The following is a 22,654-nucleotide window of genomic DNA, read 5'->3' as shown; positions in this document are numbered from 1 at the left end:
TCTTAGTCTGTTCTGGCCATGACTTTTAAAGTGTACTGATCATTCTTATTTGTCAAGTGTCTCTCAATTTGGGTTTGTCTGATATTTTCTAATTATTAGATTTGAGGTTGTGTGTTTTTAGCAAGAATATTACAGAATTGATCCTCCCGTCTCAGAGAGTACTGATGTTAATATGTCTTATTACTGGAGACTGGAGATACTAATCTTGATTACTTGATTGTAGTAATAGTTTATTCAAGTAGTTATTTTCTATTTACCTCAATTCTTTTGTACTTATTAGTTGAAAGTTTTATGTATGCAGAGGTAGAGGTATTTTTTTCTTTTCTGTGTTTCTTCTATTATTTTTTAATCTCTGTGAGAACTCTTGGATACTTACTTGACTCTATGGATTGTAATCCAATAATGTCATTATTTGTTTTGTTCATCAGATTGTCTCACCTTTGGCCATTGGGAGCTCTGTTACATTGGTTTTTATGCCCTACTAACATGCCTCTCTCTTTCTGGGCATTTTATTTATTTATTTTTTGTCACCTGATGTTCCAGAAATATCTTGTATTTCCCTGCTATAGTCCTGGAATCAGCCACTTCTCCAAGGATCCCTGAACCTTTTTTTTGAAGCCCAATGCTAACTGTACTCTTTGCCACTGCACTGTCATTGCTTTTAGGAAATACATAATAACCCATGTATACACACATATCTGAAGGTTTTTCTATATCTATCTACCTGATTTATATTTAAAACTATGAGTTCATTTGTATATTTTTATAATTTTCTTTCAGTGGGATATTGGGATAAGATGAGGGACTAACACATATGCATCATTCCCTGTCTTTTACCAGAAAACCCAGTTATTCAGATAAAATATTAAATGAATGCTTTTGAATATTTAAGATTTGCTTAAGAAAAATCTGTTTAAAAGAGATCTGTGGTAGATATGCAGATGACACCACCCTTATGGCAGAAAGTGAAGAGGAACTAAAAAGCCTCTTGAAGAAACTGAAAGTGGAGAGTGAAAAAGTTGACTTAAAGCTCAACATTCAGAAAACGAAGACTGGGCATCCAGTCCCATCACTTCATGGGAAATAGATGGGGAAACAGTGGAAACAGTGTCAGACTTCATTTTTGGGGGCTCCAAAATCACTGCAGATGGTGACTGCAGCCATGAAATTAAAAGACGCTTACTCCTTGGAAGGAAAGTTATGACCAACCTAGATAGCATATTCAAAAGCAGAAACATTACTTTGCCAACAAAGGTCCATCTAGTCAAGGCTATGGTTTTTCCTGTGGTCATGTATGGATGTGAGAGTTGGACTGTGAAGAAGGCTGAGCGCCGAAGAATTGATGCTTTTAAACTGTGGTGTTGGAGAAGACTCTTGAGAGTCCCTTGGACTGCAAGGAGATCCAACCAGTCCATTCTGAAGAAGATCAGCCCTGGGTGTTCTTTGGAAGGAATGACGCTAAAGCTGAAACTCCAGTACTTTGGCCACCTCATGCGAAGAGTTGACTCACTGGAAAAGACTCTGATGCTGGGAGGGCTTGGGAGCAGGAGGAGAAGGGAACGACAGAGGATGAGATAGCTGGATGGCATCACTGACTCGATGGACGTGAGTCTGAGTGAACTCCGGGAGTTGGTGATGGACAGGGAGGCCTGGCGTGCTGTGATTCATGGGGTCACAAAGAGTCGGACACGACTGAGCAACTGAACTGAACTGAACTGTGGTGCCTTAGTTTCATCAGTTTAAAAGATAACTGAACATGAAAGAGTTTAATACTAATAATAGGAAAATAAATAAGATTCAGTTCAAAATTTAGCACATCTTTAAACCAAACATATTTACAACATAGTAGGCACTCATGAGAAGAGTTGACTCATTGGAAAGGACTTTGATGCTGGGAGGGATTGGGGGAAAGAGGAGAAGGGGACGACAGAGGATGAGATGGCTGGATGGCATCACTGACTCAATGGACGTGAGTCTCAGTGAACTCCGGGAGTTGGTGATGGACAGGGAGGCCTGGCGTGCTGCGATTCATGGGGTCACAAAGAGTCGGACACAACTGAGCGACTGATCTGATCTGAGGCACTCAGTAAGCATGGTGTCATACAACTCTTATACTCATGCATCACTAACTCATTCAACAAACAACTACCACTCGAACACAACTCTAAACATACACATTTTAAAATGGAAGGCATTTAAAGTGATGTTGTTGTTCAGTCCCTCAGTTGGGTCTGGCTCTTTGCAACCCCATGGACTGTAGCATGCCAGGCTTCCCTGTCCTTCACTGTCTCCCAGAGTTTGCACAAACTCATGTCCATTAAGTTAGTGAGGCCATCCAGCCATCTCATCCTCAGTTGTCCCCTTCTCCTCCTGCCTTCAATCTTTCCCAGCATCAGGGTCTTTTCAAATGAGTCAGCTCTTTGCATCAGATGGTCAAAAGTATTGAAGCTTCAGTTTCAGCATCAGTCCTTCCAATGAATATTCAGGGTTGATTTCCTTTAAGATGTACTGGCTTGATCTTCTTGCTCTCCAAGGGACTCTCAAGAGTCTTCTCCAGCACCACAGTTTGAAGGCATCAATTTTTTCGGCACTCAGCCTTTTTTATTGTCCAGCTCTCACATCCATACATGACTACTGGAAAAACCACAGCTTTGAGTATATGAACTTTGTAGGCAAAGTAATGTCTCTACTTTTTTTTTTTTTTTTTGTATTTTTAAATATTTTAACTATTTTTTAAAATTTTATTTTATTTCCAAGCTTTACATAATTGTATTAGTTTTGCCAAATTAATATGCTGTCTAGGCTTGTCCTTGCTTCTCTTCCAAGGAGCAAATGTCTTTTGATTTCATGGTTGCAGTTATAGTCTACAGTGATTTTGGAGCCCAAGAAAATAAAGTCTCTCACTGTTTCCATTGTTTCCCTATTTGCCATGAAGTAATGGGACTGGATGCCATGGTCTTTGTGTTTTGAATGTTGAGTTTTAAGCCAGCTTTTTCACTCTCCTCTTTGACCTTTATCAAGAGGCTCTTTAATTCTTCTTCTCTTTCTGCCATAAGGGTGGTGTCATCTGCATATCTGAATTTATTGATATTTTTCCCGGCAATCTTAATTCCAGCTTGTGATTCATCCAGCTCAGCGTTTCACATGATGTACTCTGCATGTAAGTTAAATAAGCAGGGTAACAATATACAGCCTTGATGTACTACTCCTTTCTCCATTTTGAACCTCTTTTTTCCAAATTTTCTGTTTTTTCATACTTTTGGAGTGATTTCAAATATACAGGATTAGTCCTGTGAAATAGAGCATTTTGAAAGCCTGTGTGAATTTGCAGGCCAAATTTTTACTCTTTTCTTCTGTTATAATAATTTTTTGAGACAAAATTGAACACTTATAAAAATGTTTTGTTGGATGGAACAGTTTGTATCTCATTCTCTTTTTCAGTTTATACCTTCATTTTGATGGGGGCATTCACTGCCTTCTTTTGATAGTATTTGTGGGAGGTATTTTCTTTTTGTTTTGATATTTTGAATGTCTGAAATTATTATGTGCTGTCAGTTTTGCATCTTGGATGTATACGAGGTTATAAGTTTTTAAATTTTTTCTGTAGATTTTTTCCTTCATATGTTGATTTCCTAAATGGGTCCTTCAAGTTTCTTGCCATTTTTTCACATCTCTGTTTTGTGCTGTACTGAGAGAATTTGTCAAATTTATCTTCTAAACAGTCTATTACACATTTTGTTTGCTTTTTCTTTTTTTTTTTTAATAGCACCTTCTTTTCATTGTGTACCATCTTATGTCTTTGAGAGTAATCCAAATTTCTGTAATTATACTCTCTTCCCTGCATTATGTCTCATTTTCTGAGTTCCTTTTCTTTTATTCATTTGTTGGCATGTTACTTTTGTTGTCTTTCGTGCTAGAGACTTTCTCCACACAGTCCATCATATCTGAGAAAGGGGCACCAAAAAGATAGTTGAGAACTCTGTGTGACTGACAGGGGCTTTTGACTGGTGAGTTTCCTGAGGAAAGATAGGGGGAAAAAATCTGACTGTTGGTCTGAGTGACTCACAGATGTCAGGCTCTCTGGGTATTTCCTCTTTGGCCAGTTTGTTTCTCAGGGAAGACAGAGAAAAGTCATCTTGCTTTTTGTGGCTCCCTCTTTATAGATTTGCACTTCAAGTTTTCCCCTCCATTGATCAACTCTAAGTTTCCCATATTATGTTGGTAGCCCTTGTCTCCTATCTTATCTTTTTCTTTCAAAAATATGTACATATATATTTTATATCCAGATATTGAGAGAAGCCTTTATGAAGAAGGTAGTATGTGAGCTGTGCCTTGAAGGGTGTTTATCCTCCAGTCAATCTTACAAGTATAGATTGACTCGGGAGAAAGAAGAGAAGTGGAAGCGAGAAGGAAAGGAGGTGGAAAAACTTAATGCATGGTTATTTTAAGGCATATGGTTAAATGGACAACATTGCTTAAACATCTACCTCCATATTTTCCTAAGAGTAGTGTTTGTTAATTCTTCAAGAGATGGGAATACCAGACCACCTGACCTGCCTCTTGAGAAATCTGTATGCAGGTCAGGAAGCAACAGTTAGAGCTGGACCTGGAACAACAGACTGGTTTCAAATAGGGAAAGGAGTACGTTGAGGCTGTGTATTGTTACCCTGCTTATTTAACTTATATGCAGAGTACATCATGAGAAATTCTGTGCTGGATGAAGCAAAAGCTGAAATCAGTATTGCCAGGAGAAATGTCAATAAATAACCTCAGATATACAAATGACACCACCCTTATAGCAGAAAGTGAAGGAGAACTAAAAAGCCTCTTGCTGAAAGTGAAAGAGGAGAGTGAAAAATTTGGCTTAAAACTCAACATTCAGGAAACTAAGATCATGGCATCTGGTCCCATCACTTCATGGCAAATAAAGGGGGAAACAGTGGACACAGTGAGAGACTTTATTTTGGGGGGCTCCAAAATCCCTGCAAATGGTGACTGCAGCCATGAAATTGAAAGATGCTTGCTCCTTGGAAGAAAAGTTATGACCAACCTAGACAGCATATTAAAAGGCAGAGATATTACTTTGCCAACAAAGGTCCATCTAGTCAAACTATGGTTTTCCCAGTAGTCGTGTATGGATGTGAGAGTTGGATGATAAAGAAAGCTGAATGCTGAAGAATTGATGCTTTTGAACTGTGGTGTTGGAGAAGACTCTTGAGAGTCCCTTGGACTGCAAGGAGATCCACCCAGTCCATCCTAAAGGAGATCAGTCCTGGGTGTTCATTGGAAGGACTGATGTTGAACCTGAAACTCCAATACTTTGACCACCTCATGCAAAGAACTCACTCATTGGAAAAGACCCTGAGGCTGGGAAAGATTGAAGGTGGGAGGAGAAGGGGACAACAGAGGATGAGATGGTTGGATGGCATCACCAGTGTGATAGACATGTGTTAGAGTAGGCTCCAGGAGTTGGTGATGGACAGGGAGGCCTGGCATGCTGCAGTCCATGGGTAGGTCACAACTGAGCAACTGAAGTGGACTGCGTGTTTGTAATCTAACGTAGTACATAGGATTAATCAAACTAATTAGATGGAGTACCTTGAGAAAACACTCTTGATTCTTTGAGATAGTTTATTGCAACACCTAATATTCTAACATCATATATCACATTGTTTTTTCGTGCATATGAAAAGTAGTTAATTCCTAATGTGATACTTTTATGAAGATTATTGGTATTATTAGGAAGGAAAAGAACTGAATATCTCTCCTAATAATGTAGCTATATTAGAGATTCTTAATTTTATTGAAGAATAAAATAATAAACTTGTACATGATAAACAAAGTTAGATATTCACTTAGTTCCACTGATTGGCAGTTCAGATATGAGGCTTTCCAAATGTCAGCAAGACTACTGTGGAAGTCACTTGTACATTTGTGATATTGAAGTCTTGGAACTTTTATACTTTTATGAAAATTGTGGAGTTATGAAAGACATTTAATTCCTTTTTATCTCTATGTAGGTATGTTTCAAATAAGTATTTTTTTTAATTTTATAACTTGAACAACTTCTTGTCTACATGCAAAAAGATTTAAGTATAAAACTAATATGTAGTTATTGTAAAAAAAAAAAGAGATCTGGGAATTTGCACATTTAAAAAGATGAAAAGAACATAACTGTGTCACTATTCAAGGATAGCTATTTTAATATTTTGTTTAGTTATTTCTCCCAAACATATAAAAGAGAACTTACTGCTTTTTAAATTCAGTGTAGGGTGAACTAGTCCCATTTCATTTCATTAAATAGGCTTTGAAAGTTTGGATTTTAATGATGGCACACTCTTTGTGAAGGCTGCATTAAAGAACTATTGGGTTTTATAAAGCCCAGTAGCATCCACTAGTCACTGGCTCTCAAATCCAGCTCTGAGGAGAAAGGGGTGAGTGAGGCTGTGAAGGTGAGGAGGTGAGTGCTCAAGTGTCCAAGTGAGGCCAGCAGGGGTGGCAGTCAGGGATAAGGCAGCCGCATTCCTTGTGTCTCTGACCTTAGACTGGCTTAACATTATAATCTGGATCCTATTAAAGGAATTTTGTGTTTTTCCTTTGCAAGAGTCACCCCCTACCACGACAAATATTTAAAAATGTTTCTTAAAAAAAGTTGGAAAAGCAACTTTTTCCCCAAAGAAATTTATAGTTCAAATTTACACCAAGTTCTTACTAACCGGAGCAAGCCAGGTTTTCACTAACGCTTTGCCTTTCCTCTGTAAAACATTAGTCACTCCCTTGGAAGAAGCAGTTTTTTTTTATAGGCAGTGGGATAAAACAGCCACAGATGTTCATGTAACATGGCGGGCTTTAGAATGTACCTGCAAGCATTTTTTTTTTTTTTAATTCGGAGAAAAAGATAAAAGAAAAAAGACTGAATTGGGACGCAAAAATAACAGTGATTGATTCAGTATTAAGGAAATGATAAGTTTTTGATCCACTCAAATAGTGTTTTCTTTCCCCCTTTTCTTTATTCTTGGGAAGTTCTTGAGATTGTGCCAAATCATTTTCACTGCACAATTTTTGAAGGTATTTGCCATTCCCATGTGTAACCGGTTGCCTTTTTACTGTGCAGAACTGTAGTGAAGCCTGTGGCCACAGAGTTTGATCCAGACATGGTCCTGGTTTCTGCTGGATTTGATGCATTAGAAGGCCACGCCCCTCCTCTGGGGGGGTACAAAGTGACTGCAAAATGTAAGTAATATGCAGGATTTTTTTTTTTTTAAACATGTGAAGAGTAAATTTAGGTGAGACATTCAAATGATTTTAAATGATGTTTACGGCTCTGTCAGATTCATCCCTCTGTAGAAATTGGCCTTTAAGAAAACAGTTAAACCATTCCCTTTCGTGGACTTGAAGGGACATTTCAGAACCTTTAGTTTTTCAGGAATCGTGTTTTGCTATTTAAAGGCAGAAGTGATAGGGTTTCTGTTTAGAATATGTTAAATGACTTGAGAGGTCTAGAAAAGATACTGGGCTTTTGCAAGTAGACTGGAAATCACTGTGTTTATTTCATTGCACTTTGGGTAGAAATAGCTATTTCCCAGTGTTTCCTCTTCTAGGTTTGAATACAAACGTGAGGCTCTGTACTAGCCTATGCGTAGCACTCAGGGTCTCTACTGGTCTTCTCTTGTACTGCAAAGATTAACTTTTTGTTAATCTTTGTCTAGCAACTAGACAGCACATGAACAAATGAATTTTGTGTTATGTTGCATTTGAATAACATGACCTAGTGGAATCTGGATAGAAACAATCTTTTAGAAGGATTTCTGTGCTCTCCAAGTATGAAAACAGGGCATATGTATAAGTCCACACATGCAAATATATGCTGGCACTATGTTAAAAAAAAAAGATGAAGGAATTATGTAAAATAAGTAAAATTACACCAAAAATAGTACCCACTATTGTGTATTTTAGTGGGAGTTGAAAAGAAATCGAAAACAACCCAAGTAGTTCTAAGTGAGAGGGATGAGTTTGAAACAAATGTGTTTTATTAATTTGAAAAGAACCAAAGAACCAGTATTATGCCAGCCTTTGTTTTAAGTTGGCGTCTCATACGATGGGTTTCTGCACTTTAATTCCTCCAGTAACATTGTTAGGCCGTAGCTATTTTTAACATCTGTTATTTACTCAGTGTTCTTGGTGCTTTGTGGTCTATTGAAAATATATTAGAAGAGGCAACTCTGCAAACACAAGTGAAGCATAATTCACAATTGTGGTAACTCTGAATAAGAGAGGTGTTTGTTCACATCAGATATCTTTATTATCCTTGTTCTTTGTGAAGTTCCGCTCACAGGGAGGTTAGTCTCTTCACTGCAGACAAACCTCATTTGGGTCAAGACTGGTGAATAGTTTAGTCTAAATAAAAGGGGGAAATGCTTGTACCCTAGACTGAGATAAACCCAAACAATAGACAACACATGGAGCAAAGACCGAAATCTAGAAAAGGTATCCTTTGCCGTAAAATCCAAGAGTCTCCCTCAGAACAAGGAATGTCTGTTCTTGGGTCTTTCTCCCTGCCAACAGGAAAAGTTGTAACAAGTTCGAACTAGCTGGAAGGAACTAAAATTTGTTTGCTTGTTTATTTGTTCTATTTTTGCCAAGTCAGATTCAAACTCAAATCTAATGTCATCTTGGAAGTGTCTACCTCTTGTTAGCTTTAGTGCAGCGCCCCAGGACCTTCATTGTATGATGTTTCATTGTCACCTGGGGGGAAAGCTCTTTGTTGTTCTCTATCCTAGAAGATGATCTGTAATTTCTCCAGTCCCTTCCCTCCCACCCCTCCTTATCTATTTTTTCTCTTCTTTATCTTTTCTATTCAGCAGACCATTACTTCATTACTAGGTGACTTGTTTCCTAAGAAATACAGACAGACACTAATTTTAAATGTTTGAATAATTGACCTTTTGTTGAGTATTCACAGTTTAATAAGGAAAAGATATACAGTTAGGGCAGGAAATCTCAGAACCCAAAGAGGCTATCTAGAACAACTTACACATTTCATAGATAAGAAAACAAACTTATTTTACCATCTGAAATAATTGGGGTTAAAACCCAAGTACTTACCCTGAATTTGTAGTTAGATGAAATTATATAACCTTTTACTGGACATTGTCAAAAAAGAAAAACGTTTCATAAAATGCATAGAGAATAGAGAACTTGGGTGCACACTACAGAGGACTTTTTGGTGCCCAAGACCCTTAACTTCACAATCAATCAGCCACTGACAATGACAGTCCTGTGCTACCTAATTGAAAAATAGCAGAACATCATAGACAACTGTCTGTATAGATCAGCTCATGCAGGCCTGAGTTTGCCAACTATATTTTCTAGAGAAGCTGCCATACTGACTGGGTACAGGTTAGAATTACCAGACCACTGTACAGTTATTCCCCAAGTAGTTCACAGTAGTCATTTTTTCTTTCAACCACCCAGCAGATGCATTTATGTTGCCTTGGTTTATACAACAATTAATATTGGTCCTTCACTCTCCTGTACTGAAAGTCATTCTCTGTTTGAGGAGAGCCCCCAAATGAGGCTAGAAATGGGACTAAAACCTAGAGTATAAAAGTAGAATTTAAAGAAGCAAGTTTCTTTCCTGATGTTTTCCCATTCCTGCAAAACTCACTCTCGCCCATAGTAGAATGTTTAAGGATCTTAAGAATGTAGTTTGGAGGATACTGGCTTGTCAGAGATGCTAAATTTTATTGTCTTAGCACATTGAATAAATCCTATAAAACTTTTGTTTGTTAACTCTCATATGAAAAGATAAGTCAAAATAGCAAGTTCTTTTGTTTGTTCTAAAAATCTAACTAAAGTTGATTCTTGGCTAGAACTGTTATTCTTCCTTCCTGTTTTCTCCTCTCGTCTCTTTATGTTGTGAGACTACAATACAGATATTCATGTTTGTTTGTGCTGAAGTCCTAAATGAATTATCTGAATTAGCTATTTGAAACCTGTGCTATTCTTTTAGTTAATCACCAGGATTAAGGTCCAAGCTGAACGGAATAATTTTTGTACCCTGCCCTAAAGGTTTCATCAAATTTTACCTTACAGTTATCAGTTTATCTTTTTAAATACTCTCATTTGGATCTTTTTGTCTTCAGTTTACAGTTTAAGAAGGTTAGTATGCCAACTGAATGCCATGCTAAATTGAATAAAATAATTGGTTCACCATATTGCAGCTCCCCCCGGCTGTTTAACAGTTTGTTTGTGCATGCTAAGTGGCTTCAATCGTGTCTGACTGTTTGTAACCACATGGACTGTGGCCCACCAGGCTCCTCTGTCCAGGGGATTCTCCAGGCAAGAACACTGGAGTGGGTTGCCATGCTCTTCTCCAAGGGAATCTTCCCAACCCAGGGATCAAACCCACATCTCTTTATGTCACCTGCATTTGCAGGCGAGTTATTTACCACTCGTGCCACCTGGGAAACCCAACTTAACAGTGTTGCCACCTTTAAAAAAAAATGGTTCTTTAGTTCAAACTCACTTTACAACAAAACAGATCTTTCTTTCTTTTCAACACGTCTGTGTACTATCTGTTTTCCATGGCTTCAGGTAGTCAACTCATAGGAACAATTTGCTTTTATCATATAGTAAGAACTTTCCCTTTGGAATAATGCAAAAAACATTGCAAGTTGATAGCCATATGAGATTTTTTTTTTAAAGCTTGTTTTATAAACATTGAATAGTTTTATAGTCCTTGAGATAGAAGCCATTCCCTTAGAAAATGCACATGTGTTTTTTTGGACAACTAAAGAATAGGTGGAGAAGGCGATGGCACCCCACTCCAGCACTCTTGCCTGGAAAATCCCATGGATGGAGGAGTCTGGTAGGCTGCAGTCCATGGGGTCGCTAAGAGTCGGACAAGACTGAGCAACTTCCCTTTCACTTTTCACTTTCATGCATTGGAGGAGGAAATGACAACCCACTCCAATGTTCTTGCCTGGAGAATCCCAGGGACGGGGGAGCCTGGTGGGCTGCCGTCTATGGGGTCGCACAGAGTCGGACGTGACTGAAGCGACTTAGCAGCAGCAGCAAAGAATAGATAATAGTAACATATTTTAAAGTTTTGAATTGCCATCTTCTCTTTGACAGACTGTTTCACCCTTTCTAGTGATCCTCTTACTCCTTTTTTAATTTTCTCCTGTATGAGGGTCTTTCATGGTGGTACACTGTTGTGGGTCAGATGTCTGTCTAAATGAATTGGTACTAACAATGGTCACTTATTCAATATTTCCTTTAATAGAGTTATTATCAAAAATGATGCAATATTAAATGGAGAAATAATGGTTTTCTTAATATTGCACCTTGGGCAGGATCGCTTGAATATTAAAACCTACTAGAATCTAAATGGTAAGAAAACTCATTTCATCTCTCCTCAGAAAAATAGGACAGTGGGAGAATGAATCCTTTAAATAATAAACCTGAAATAAGTGTGAAGAACTATGGGAGAGTGCAGGAGAGTTTGTTGAGGGATCAGAGGACCTATGTTTAAATCCCAGCTTTGTTTCTCACTAATTTTGTAAGCAAGTTAGTTTCTTAATCAGCAAAAAAAAAAGTGGAATAATAGGGGGATGAGTAATAATTATGCCTACAATATAAAGAATAAATGATTAAAGCTTATGAGGTAATGGTTTTGAATTTTATTGCTCATATCACTTCAACAGTTCTAAACATTCAACAGAAGTCTGAGATTTTAGATGATGTATTTGAACACAAAATACATAACACAAATATAAGAAGAATTTTATACTCTTATTTGAACAAAGTGGTCAGAATGGTCAGAGGTCCTTGGAAGCTATGCAGGATTCTAGATGAATAAAAAGTGTATGTCCCTTCAATGAAAAGTCAAGTTAGGAAGAGAAGTGCGTCCATCACACATTTCCATGTCCATATACATTCTCATATGGGAATAAATTGGAAGCAATTCAGATGAATTACAGTGTTTTTTTTTTTTTTTTTTTTTTTAATGAGGCATCATCATTTTGTGATGAAGATTCCTCAGCTCTTGCCTTCCTAGAAATTGTGCAGTTTGTCTTGGTATATTGAGGTGTGCTTGGATTTTGACATTATTAGTATGCTGATGTGGGATAAATTATCCAGTGAAGCCTTTTTAGCAAGTAAACTATCTGAAACACAATTAAAAATCAGAAAATAAGCAGGAGAACTTCTGAAAATCAAAAATAAATGCAGAAGTTCCACTTATAAATGCTTTCTTAACCTGCTTTCTTACCCTTAGTGAAATTCTGTTTAATTCTTTGCATGTATAACCAGCATCTCATCCTCTGCCAAACTCTTCTTTTGCCTTCAGTCTTTTCCAGCATCAGGATCGAGGATAAGATGATTAGATAGCATCACTGAATCAATGGATATGAGTTTGAGCAAACTCTGGGAGATAGTGAAGGATAAGGCAGTCATGGGGTCACAAAGAGTCGGACATGACTTAGCGTCAGAACAAAAACAAATTAATTAGTATACTTGATTAATTTTCCAACTGTAGCAGATTTAAGCAATAGTTTGGAAGTGGAGGTAGATGAATAGATGATGGGCATGTTTCTGTCTCAGAGGATATTATTTCTTAAATTTGAGTCTGCAAGCCTCCCAGGAATCCATGGATAGAATTCATGGTGCTCATGAACTTGGATGGAAAGAAAATTACGTGATTTTTAGTAATCTTGCCCCTTATTATAAATGGCTATATAAATTTAGGAATGTATTTTCTCCCACTGTAAGTGTAGGCACAAACCATAGCTATATTATTAAAAAGGGTACCCTTGTCACCAACAGAAATGATAGCTATTTTCATATCACTTTACTGTCATGTAGATCTACCTAAAGATCCGTTACTCTCATCATTATGGAAGAGATGATATGGAAGGAGATGTATTGTACCATGGCTATCCTCCGTATTTTGGTAGCTCTTTTCTATAGTACTTTATTTTGTTATCTGTGTACTTACTGTGTACATTTTAAAACATTCTGGGAAGGGGTTGAAAGGATTCACTTCAAATACACTTCCCTTCTCTCTCTCTGAAGCAAAGAGAATAATTTGTCTCTTTGTATTTGCTGATTTGCTTCTCACATTATACCTGACATACTTATTTTGTTATATATTACTGAACTTTGAAGCAAACAATAAAAAACTGGATGTTCAGTTTTTCCAAAGATTTCTTATCTGTAAAACAAACCTCAGCTATGTCTTGCAGTGCAAGCTAATCTTCATGTCTTGTAACTGGAAGTCACACCAACACGTGGACAACTAATCAACTTCACATCAAGTATTCATTCATTGCTGTGTCGTCATTTTACAGTGAACTAGTGTAATCTGAGAAATCAGAAATTTTGGTTAAAATCATGTAATCATTCTTTTTTTTTTTTATTTAGGGTGATTTAAAAGATGAATAATACAGAGAAGTATATAACAAACTTTATTACTTCCACTATTTAGAATTGGCAGCAACTAAATATTTTTATTATATTTGCTCCAAGTCTTTTGTTTATAAAAGAAATAAAAATTGCAGATGAGTGCAGATTCCCCTTTAATCACTGAGTCACTGTCTCTAAGACTTATTCCCATTCCCTTCTTAACCACTGTCCCAATTTGTGTACTTCCCAGTATGTACACACATGCAAACACACACATGTACAGTATTATTTTAGTGAGTATGGTTTTTAATGTACTGTATATAGCAAAAGGTAAGTATTAACGTATTCTGTATGTATAGTTTAAGGACATAGCTTTCTTCCGCTTTTAGTATCTTTGTTTTGAGACATGTTCATGAATATTCATATATCCTCCTAATTTTTCCATCCCGGGCCATTATGGACATATCCCATAGTGTACATTCTCTGTCCCCCTATCAGTAGACCGTTGTTTCCAGGTTTTCACTATTGTGAACAGTATTGAAATGAACATCTTTCCACAAGTCTCCTGCTGCCTAGATGCCCTCTTATCAGACTTTTTTAGTTAGTGACACTCCTGTCTCTTTTTCATTATGATGCACTTAAAAACATGGAGCTGAAGATGGAAAGGATGCCTACTTTCCATGACTGTTCCTCTAACCGCAGTGCACATTCTGGTTTCTCACACAAACACATTCACCCACACAACTCACCTTTTGTCTTCTCTGTGCTGTTTTATTCTCTGTATATACACACCATTAGAGGATATTGTTTGGTACTAAAATTCGTCAAGTATAATTCAAACTGTAAGAAAAAAAGGCTAGAAATCATGTGATAGACAAAACAATTTTATTTTAGGGTGTTTTCAAAGCAGTGCTTTGGGAATTAAATTTATATCAAAAAGATGATTTTTCTCCTCAAACTCCCATCACACTAGCTATGCTGTGGGTGACTGTGGAGGGCACCATGCCTCTGAGGCTGAAAGCATAGGCTGGTCATCCAGTAGACAAGTCATAATTCTGGACTGGGCCATTAGAAGGACCACAGGAATGTCATTTCAACTTCTTGAAGATTGTTTCCTTAACTGGAAATGAAACATTAATTTCAGCCTGGCAATGTTGTTGTTATTGATGATAGAATAATGTATCTGCTGGAAATCATTGGGTGTTTACTCTGTGCTAGGCACTGCTTTCAATACTTCCTTGCATTTTCTCTTTTCATTTTCACGATTAAGTGAGATAATATATATGAAGCACTTTTTTGTGCCCTGAAATCACTAAAGAGGATTTAACAGCCATGTAAACTTCCAAATTAAAAAAAAAAAAAAAAGGTGACAGAAAAATTAAGTGACTTGTTCAAAGTCACGGAGCTGAGGAGTAACAAAACCACAGCTTGATCTCATGTATTTTAACTTCCAACTCAACATATTTTCCACTTGGCTCAATGGGTTATTTAAAATATCCCAGATAAATAAGTAGAGTTTTTAATTAGTGTAGAACCTTATTCTGAATTGTGAAAATACTGAAAAAATAAAAGAAACTTCACCCAGCAAAACATTCCTTATTTAAATAAAATTGTCCAAGTCAAAAAAGTAAGCAGAGGTCTTCTAACATGTGAGAGCTTACCATTTTGCAGACCATGTGTACTATTTTTTTAGGGAACTTTCCATGCAAGAATTAGTCAGGAACTTATTTTTGTCTTCAGCTCAGAATTTCTGCATACCAGTACATCTCTTTGTTGTGTTCTTAAGCAAGTACATTGCCCCCTGCAAAGACGGAGGGAAGCAGATTTACAGAACATTTATATTCACAAATGTCTTCTGCAACAGAGTTTCCTTATATGTGTCAACAATCAGCTTAAAGAACCAACATCACTAATTAAGAAGGGGAAATGTCAGCATTAAAAAAATTACAAAACTTAGATTTGGGAATGATTTCATTTCTAAATGACAAGCAAAAAATTTTTCAGTGAAGGCTCCATGTTTTACTGCTTCCCTGCCTTCATTTTCTCACTCAATTGCCTGTTTCCTTACACTGCATGACAACTCAGATACCAAATTGTAGAAGAATATTTTCCATCTGCAGTGCTTAGTTACTGATGTCATGAAACAATCCTTAGGCTAGGATGACTACTGCTTAACTTTGAAGAACAAAATTACTATAACTGTACCATAACTGGGGCTGGATCAACCTTACCTTTGAAAATAAAATACATACATCCTGAAGACAGATGTCAGCTGCAACTGTACAATAAAATGCATACTATATTTCATTGATACCTTTTCATACTTTAACATATCTCAATTGGAAGGCCTCTTGCATTTGTTGGCATTTCATTGTTGGATTGGCAGTGTTTTTTTCTAATTTAATAGTGGTTGTAAAAACATAGTCATAATTATTTTATGTAATTTATGACATTTTAGATTAAATGGAATACTAATATATAGTGTTTTACGTTTTGAGATATTGTTTTAAAAATCTCAGCCAAAGCCCACATTAAAATTATAGCTTAGATTTCCATTTTGTATTTCCTTTACAAATTTCCAATGATAGGATAGAATCTTGGTAAAGTAAAAAATAAAATAGTAATATGAAACAACCAACCAAATGTATTATCAAGGAGAAATTTTAGGCAGTGAATTTTCTTCATGTGTTTACTTTTAATTCAAACAAAAAATTACACTTCCTTGGGCCAAAATCAATATCACTATAGGCTCTGATCCTTTCTTGTGATGATCACTCTAAGTAAAATTGGTTTCCAACACATTTTACAAATCAAATCAATGCAAAGAGTCAGGTAGTCAAACAATTTATTAAGTAATATCACAGTTCAGAGCCCAGTAGTATACATGTATGACAGCCAAATGACTGATAATCATCCACTAGAATGTGTGAGGCTGATGAAATTATCAAGGCAGTTATGGGGCATGAATGTGTACTTTCCTCCTGCAGGAAGTTCTCCTCACACCACTCTTATGGGCTGGAGAATCATTACCATCCAGTACCCTAGGTTATGAACTAGCGGGCACCAGCATACCTGGGGGACTTATGTGTACGTGGCCCCACTCCTAGAATTTAGGATTCATTAGGTCTGGTGTAGGGCCTGCAGTTTGCATTTCCTAGAGAGTCTGATGGTACTGACACTCCTGGTCCCTAGGGATCACACTTGAGAGCCACTGGGCTAGTTATACAAAGACAGGACTTGGAATTTGTTGATCTATAGTTTGGGTCTAATTGGCAACCAGCTCACTTTCTTGTGATTTAATAGTCTTGTCTTTCAAACAGAAATAGTGCAGTTACATTTGTTTTGGCTAAACATGATACTGTGAATCAAATGAGGTAATGAATTTGAAAAGTTGCTTTGCAATATATAATACTCTAAATATGACAAGCTATCAGTAATATCATGCCCATTAAACGTGAGGATACTATTGTTTTCATACAAGTAAGCATATAGCATCACTTATCTTTTCTTCTCCCTGACTCTTTTTCAACAGAACTTCCAAGCTTTCCCTGGGTGGTACTAGGGCGTATGGCCTCAGATAAGTCACCAGGAATTGTGGCAACTGTCTTAACACAAGCTCTTATGGTTGTGTTACGGTTAATTAGCCTCTTCTGCCCAGTATTTCCTTTGAGTAGTTTCAGACCCAGAGTTATTTTTGTGGACTTCCCCTTATTTCTCCACCTAAATAACCTACTTGTTACTCAGTAGAGTACTCTGGTAGAAAGAGTAGTATAGAAATAAGCCTTCTCTTGATCTAGAATTTTATGTGCTTTCACTCAAACAACATAAAATGTAATGAGATAGAGGTGTAAAATTTCATTCAAGTTGTTTTCAAAACCTCCCTACTTGTTTTAAAGAAGTTTCTTCATCCCTTCCCCAACCTATCTCTGAATCTTAGTACCAGCTTGTTCCATAAGAAATTGTGTGGATCTAACTAGATTGTAAGCTCTTATTTACCTCTTCCTATCATTTCTTCAGATTTTTAATGTGTAGAATTTTTCAATCTAAGTGAGTCGCTTGTATAAAATAATTAGATGCTGTTTTCATGTTGGAAGTGGAAGAGAAATGCCCCGGGTTGTGAACATCAGTGTGTAAATCTCTGTTTCAACTTCTGTGTGTTTCTTTGATGCTCAACCTCTATTCAGAAATGATAGGTGGAGTCAGCTATAAATGCATAACAAGGTCTTCATTCCCTGCTATTTTCTTCTTTTCTCTCTCTTGATAGAATTATCTATAAACTGGAGGAACTGTTTCAGAAATTATGTTACCAAATCATTGACCATTTATTGCTAGTCACTCCATTGCTTAATATTCTTTCCCTGTGAATACAACTTGCACCTTTTATCGTTTGACCTCTTTCCACCCTCTTTGTCACCCTTATCGGCCTTGGTCCTCCACTTTGTTCATTATGCTCCAGTCTTGCAGATCTTTCCATCTCTCTCTAACTGGCCAGACTTAGGTCAGGTCTGTGTAGGCTATTCCTTCTGTCTGGAGCCCTCCCTCCTTTCGTATTCTTGGCTGTTTTCTCAATTCAGATATCACTGTCTCAGAGAGTTCTTCCCTGACCGCTGTTTTCACTCCCGCCAGCCCCTTTCATCCTCTATCACTTGCCCTAATCACTATTTGCTAAAACTGTGCAATTTGAGGCTGTTTTGTGTTGGCAACTGCTGTGTATCCCCAGGCTTAAAACATCACCTTACTCATTGTCCAAACTCAAGAAATATTTATTTACTTACATTTATTAGATGATTTTCTGTTAAAAAAATTAAAAGACCTAATTTAAAAATATATTTAAATTCTGCAAAGTCAATCTATAATGTTTTTTGAAAAGTTTGGTGCTCATGCAGGTTATACATCCAAGCTGTGCTGTCTAAGAGAGTCCCCACTGGATGCATGTGATAATTTAACCAAACTATATATTTTAGTGTTCAATAGTCACACATAGCTGGCAGCTGCCGCACTGGACAGCATTAATATAGAACATTTGTATCATCATGGAAAGTTCTTTTGGAGAGCATTTGCTAAAGACTAAGCAAAATAAATAAGTAAAGATGTAATACATTAGGAGTTGATATGCTATTAATAGAATTTAATTAGGGGAAGGATCAGATTATCCTGGGAGAAGTGAGACTTGGAGTTTTAAAGAGGATGATCAGAGATGGCCTCATTCATAAATGACATTTGCATGACAACCCAAAGGTAATGGGTGAGCAAGCTATGAGAGCATTCTAGGCCTAAGGCCAGACAGGACAAAGGCTCTGAGGCAGAGGTTCATTGGAGTGCTCACAGAGCAAGGAAGCAAGGGGGATTGAGATAGAGTGATCAAGGAAGAAAGAAGGTGGAAGTGGGGAGGAATGGTTATACCCTGACTTATTTTAAAGGTAAGTGAACTGAACTTGCTGATAGAGTAAGTGAGAGGTGAAGGTAGGGGAGTTGGCATAGCTCTAAGGTCTCAGGTGTGGACAACAGATAGAAAGGAACTGATGTTAAATGAGGAAGGTCATTGAAGCAGGTTTGAACTAATGACCAGGTGTTCAGCTCTGCACACATTAGATCTGAAATGTTTCTTAGACATCTGAGTGGAGCTGTCTGTGAAGCAAAGAGATGTATATGCTTTGAGTTCAGGATAGAAGTCAAAACTAAAGATATAAATGTGGTTGCTATCAGCTTGTTGATGGTATATGAGCCCAGATGAGATTACCTAGGTGGCAAGTGTAAGGAGGTTGAGAAGATATCTAAAGACTGAGACTTGGAATGCTCCAGCATATGACATCAGAGTCGTTAGGAGGAGCCAGATGAGATTGATTGATTTTCATTAGCAGAGTGTAGTGTCCTGGAACCCAAGTGAATTAAGTGGTTCTAAGAGGAAAGCATAATCAGCTCTGTGAAATGTTGCCCATGGGGAGGGTAAAATAAGAACTGGTCCCTAAACTCTGATAGAGAGGATACTGCTCACCTTGTCAATAAGGGTTTAATGAGTTAAAAGCCTGTTTATAGAAAAATTGGACAAGTTGAAGACTGCGTGTATAGACTCCTTGGGCTTCCAGGTGGTGCTAGTGGTAAAGAATCCACCTGCAAATGCTGGAAATGCAGGAGACCTGGGTGTGATCCCTGGGTTGGGAAGATCGTGGAGTAAGAAATGGCACCCGCTCCAGTATTCTTGCCTGGAGAATTCCATGGACAGAAGAACCTGGCAGGCTACAGACTACGGGGTTGCAAAGAGTTGGTCGTGACTGAGGAACTCCCTCCCCACATCTTTTGAGGAATTTTGCCCTGAAGGGGATCAGAATAATGGAGCAGTAGGTGGAGAGAGGAGATAAATGAGCCTTTAAAGATATAATAGTAGTAAAATAACAGCATATTTATGTGATCAGCTAGGATTGAACTAGTACAAGTTGAAACATTGATACTGTTATAGAAAAGGGAGTGAATTAATTTCTGGGGAAATTCCCTTGAAGTTGAGAAGGGAGAGAGATCTTAGATATATGGACAGCTTGCCCACAGTAATAGTTGGAAAAGCAGAGCATATGGGTCCAGATGTTGGCAGGTGCTTGGATATAGTGGTAGATTTATGAAGTGTTCTCCTGTTTGACTTCTTCCTCAATGAAATAGGAACCAAGGTCATCTCTGAGAATGAGAGTTGGGGGAAGGGCAAGAATTTTGGAGGTTTAAAAACTGGAGAGAAGATAAGATATAAGTAGCTAGGAAAATAAAAAGGAAATCTACTAGCAGAAGATGACATGGAGCAACTCTAAGGCCCACACAATTCTCACAGACATTGCTTCAGAGTGAGCTAGTTCAACATAACTGTGTCTTTTTCACCAGCTACGTTGAGCAGTAGAGTTTAACCAAAGCTGAATTAGAGTGAAAGAGGCAATGAAGTGATTATCTTATGTACTATGAATTTTAAACCAGTTAAAGGAGGGAAATGAGGTAAGAGAAATGAAAAATTGATAGGATCAATGAATAGTAAATCTCAAAAAATTACTGCAGTTGTTGTAATAGTGTGGGTAAACTGAAAAGACAGATGATGATGACAAGAAAGGAGAATGCTTAGAATTGATATTATAGAAGGATTCTAATTATTGCTGAATAAGGGACCAGGGCATGATCATGACTGATTCACTAAATCCTATTCTAAAGATCAGGTCTCACAGGGACTTACTTTAAATTTTTACTAGGTCAGTGTATATTTTGTCTAAATTAGAGTATTAATCTTTTTAGGAAACAGGAAAATTTTGATAAATTACATCAATTGATGCTTAAATTTAAAAGTCAAAAATAAGAGGATGATATGTTTCCCTCAGAGAGCATCAGATGGATCTCTGGCCTATTCTTTTGTGAAGAAGGACAGTGGAGTGTTGGTGTTGCACATGATCAGAATAAGTTAGGTTTCCCAGGTGGCTCAGTGATAAAGAATCCACCTGCCAATGCAGGAGATGCAGGTTTGATCCCTGGGTTGGAAAGATCCCCTGGAGTAGGAAATGGCAACCCACTCCAGTATTCTTGCCTGGGAAATCTCATGGACAGAGGAGCCTGGTGGGCCACAGTCCCTGGGCTCACGGAAGAGTTAGACATGACCTAGTGACTAAACAAGAACAAGAGAATAAGCTTCTTGTTCCACTCAAGTTTCTAAGAATCTTCTGAACAGGAACTTCAGATACAAGCCAAATAATAATAAGCATAATTTAATTATTTTTAGCCATCTTCTTTATGAATATATTTCTGAAAGAGAGGAATGGCAGTGTCCTAGGTGTGGATTCTGTACCTCTTGACTACACAGCCATAAAGACTCTATATCAGGGAAACCTCAAAAAAGAACAGGTTGTTGTTCAGTCTCTCGGTTGTGTCCAACTATTTGTGACCCCATGGACTGCAGCACGCCAGTCTTCCCTGTCCTTAACCATCTCCTGGAGCTTGCTTAAACTCATGTCCATTGAGTCGGTGATGCCATCCAACCACCTCATCCTCTGTCATCCCCTTGTCCACTTGCCTTCTGTCTTTCCCATCATCAGGGTCTTTCCCAGTGAGTCAGTTCTTCGCATCAGGTGGCCAGAGTATTGGAGCTTGAACTTCAGCATCAGTCCCTCCAATGAATATTCAGGATTTATTTCCTTTAGGATTGACTGATTTGATCTCCTTGCAGAGATTGCAGTCATTAATGAAATAGGAGAAAATAAAAGGACACTTTTCCTAATATTTTGGAAGTTCTAAGTGTTATTTATAAAAGAAGGAAAACATAATGAGATACAATCAGTTGATGCTTACATTTAAATTTTATTTTCCATTAGAGTCTTATTTACATGTCTAAAATAAGTGAACTAATATTTATATTTATTATTGAGACATAAATGCGGACATATTACTGACTATTGATTTGAAGTTTTTTTTCCAGTGGGGGGGTGGAAAAAAACCTGGGCAATTGCTTTAAGACCTAAGAAAAATGTGTACATTTTCTCCAGCTTTGCAAAAAGACTTTGATAAAACACTCAGTTTGGCCAGGCAGGATTCATCCACCATTGCATTTAAAAGTATGAGGTAGAAACTTATCTTCATTAAGTGCCACTGAAAGTCTGGCACCACATAACTAACTAGAGAATTCAGTAGCTTAGGGTCCATGGGATGCCTCAAGTTCAAAGGGAATAAAGACATCCTGTTTGGTGTTGTATTTCACTCATGCTGTTAAAACTGCCCAGACCTCCTTAAGTGTTTTCCTTTTCAGTCTTGAGCATGATCTTCTTTGTTCCTCACGAATAACCTAAAGCATAGTAAAACCCAATGTCAGGCCATATAATTTTCACAATGTGTCACAAGATTTTGATTTTTAGTTATAAAGGATATTCCTTTTGTACAAAAAGTCATTTGGTTACTGATGGTGAAAATGGGTCACATACCACTCATGAGGACCTGTGACTTGTTAGAGAAGAAAGAACATTGCTTTAGAGTTAGCAATTCTGGTCCAGTACATTGGAAGTGCAAATTCTATTACTGAAACCTGTAGTACACAGGATAGCTACTGAGAAACAATGAAGGTAGATCAATTAAGGTCTAATGTGTCCAGTGAAAAAAATGCATTCTCAATTCCTGAGACCATAAACATGAAAAAGAAAAAGTAATTTAAACTACTCTGCATTCAATGACATTCAAAACGATTTAGCTACACACGTTCATTCAATGCAAGAAATGCAGATGCTGATTTTTTCAGTGT

At 37.4% G+C, this 22,654-nt stretch overlaps 1 protein-coding gene across 1 annotated transcript in view; it reads left to right on the top strand.

Moving 5' to 3' along the window:
• Positions 1-22,654, top strand: part of HDAC9 (histone deacetylase 9) — an 810,729-nt gene that overhangs the window by 664,881 nt on the left and 123,194 nt on the right. Inside the window, exon 22 of the mRNA XM_070369757.1 lies at positions 7,115-7,233. Within this exon, the coding sequence (XP_070225858.1) occupies positions 7,115-7,233 (119 nt within the window). The remainder of the gene's footprint in view (positions 1-7,114; positions 7,234-22,654) is intronic.

This window comes from Bos mutus, chromosome 4 (assembly GCF_027580195.1).
Source record: "Bos mutus isolate GX-2022 chromosome 4, NWIPB_WYAK_1.1, whole genome shotgun sequence".
NCBI lineage: Eukaryota > Metazoa > Chordata > Mammalia > Artiodactyla > Bovidae > Bos > Bos mutus.
This window is presented reverse-complemented; position numbering and strand designations above follow the sequence as displayed.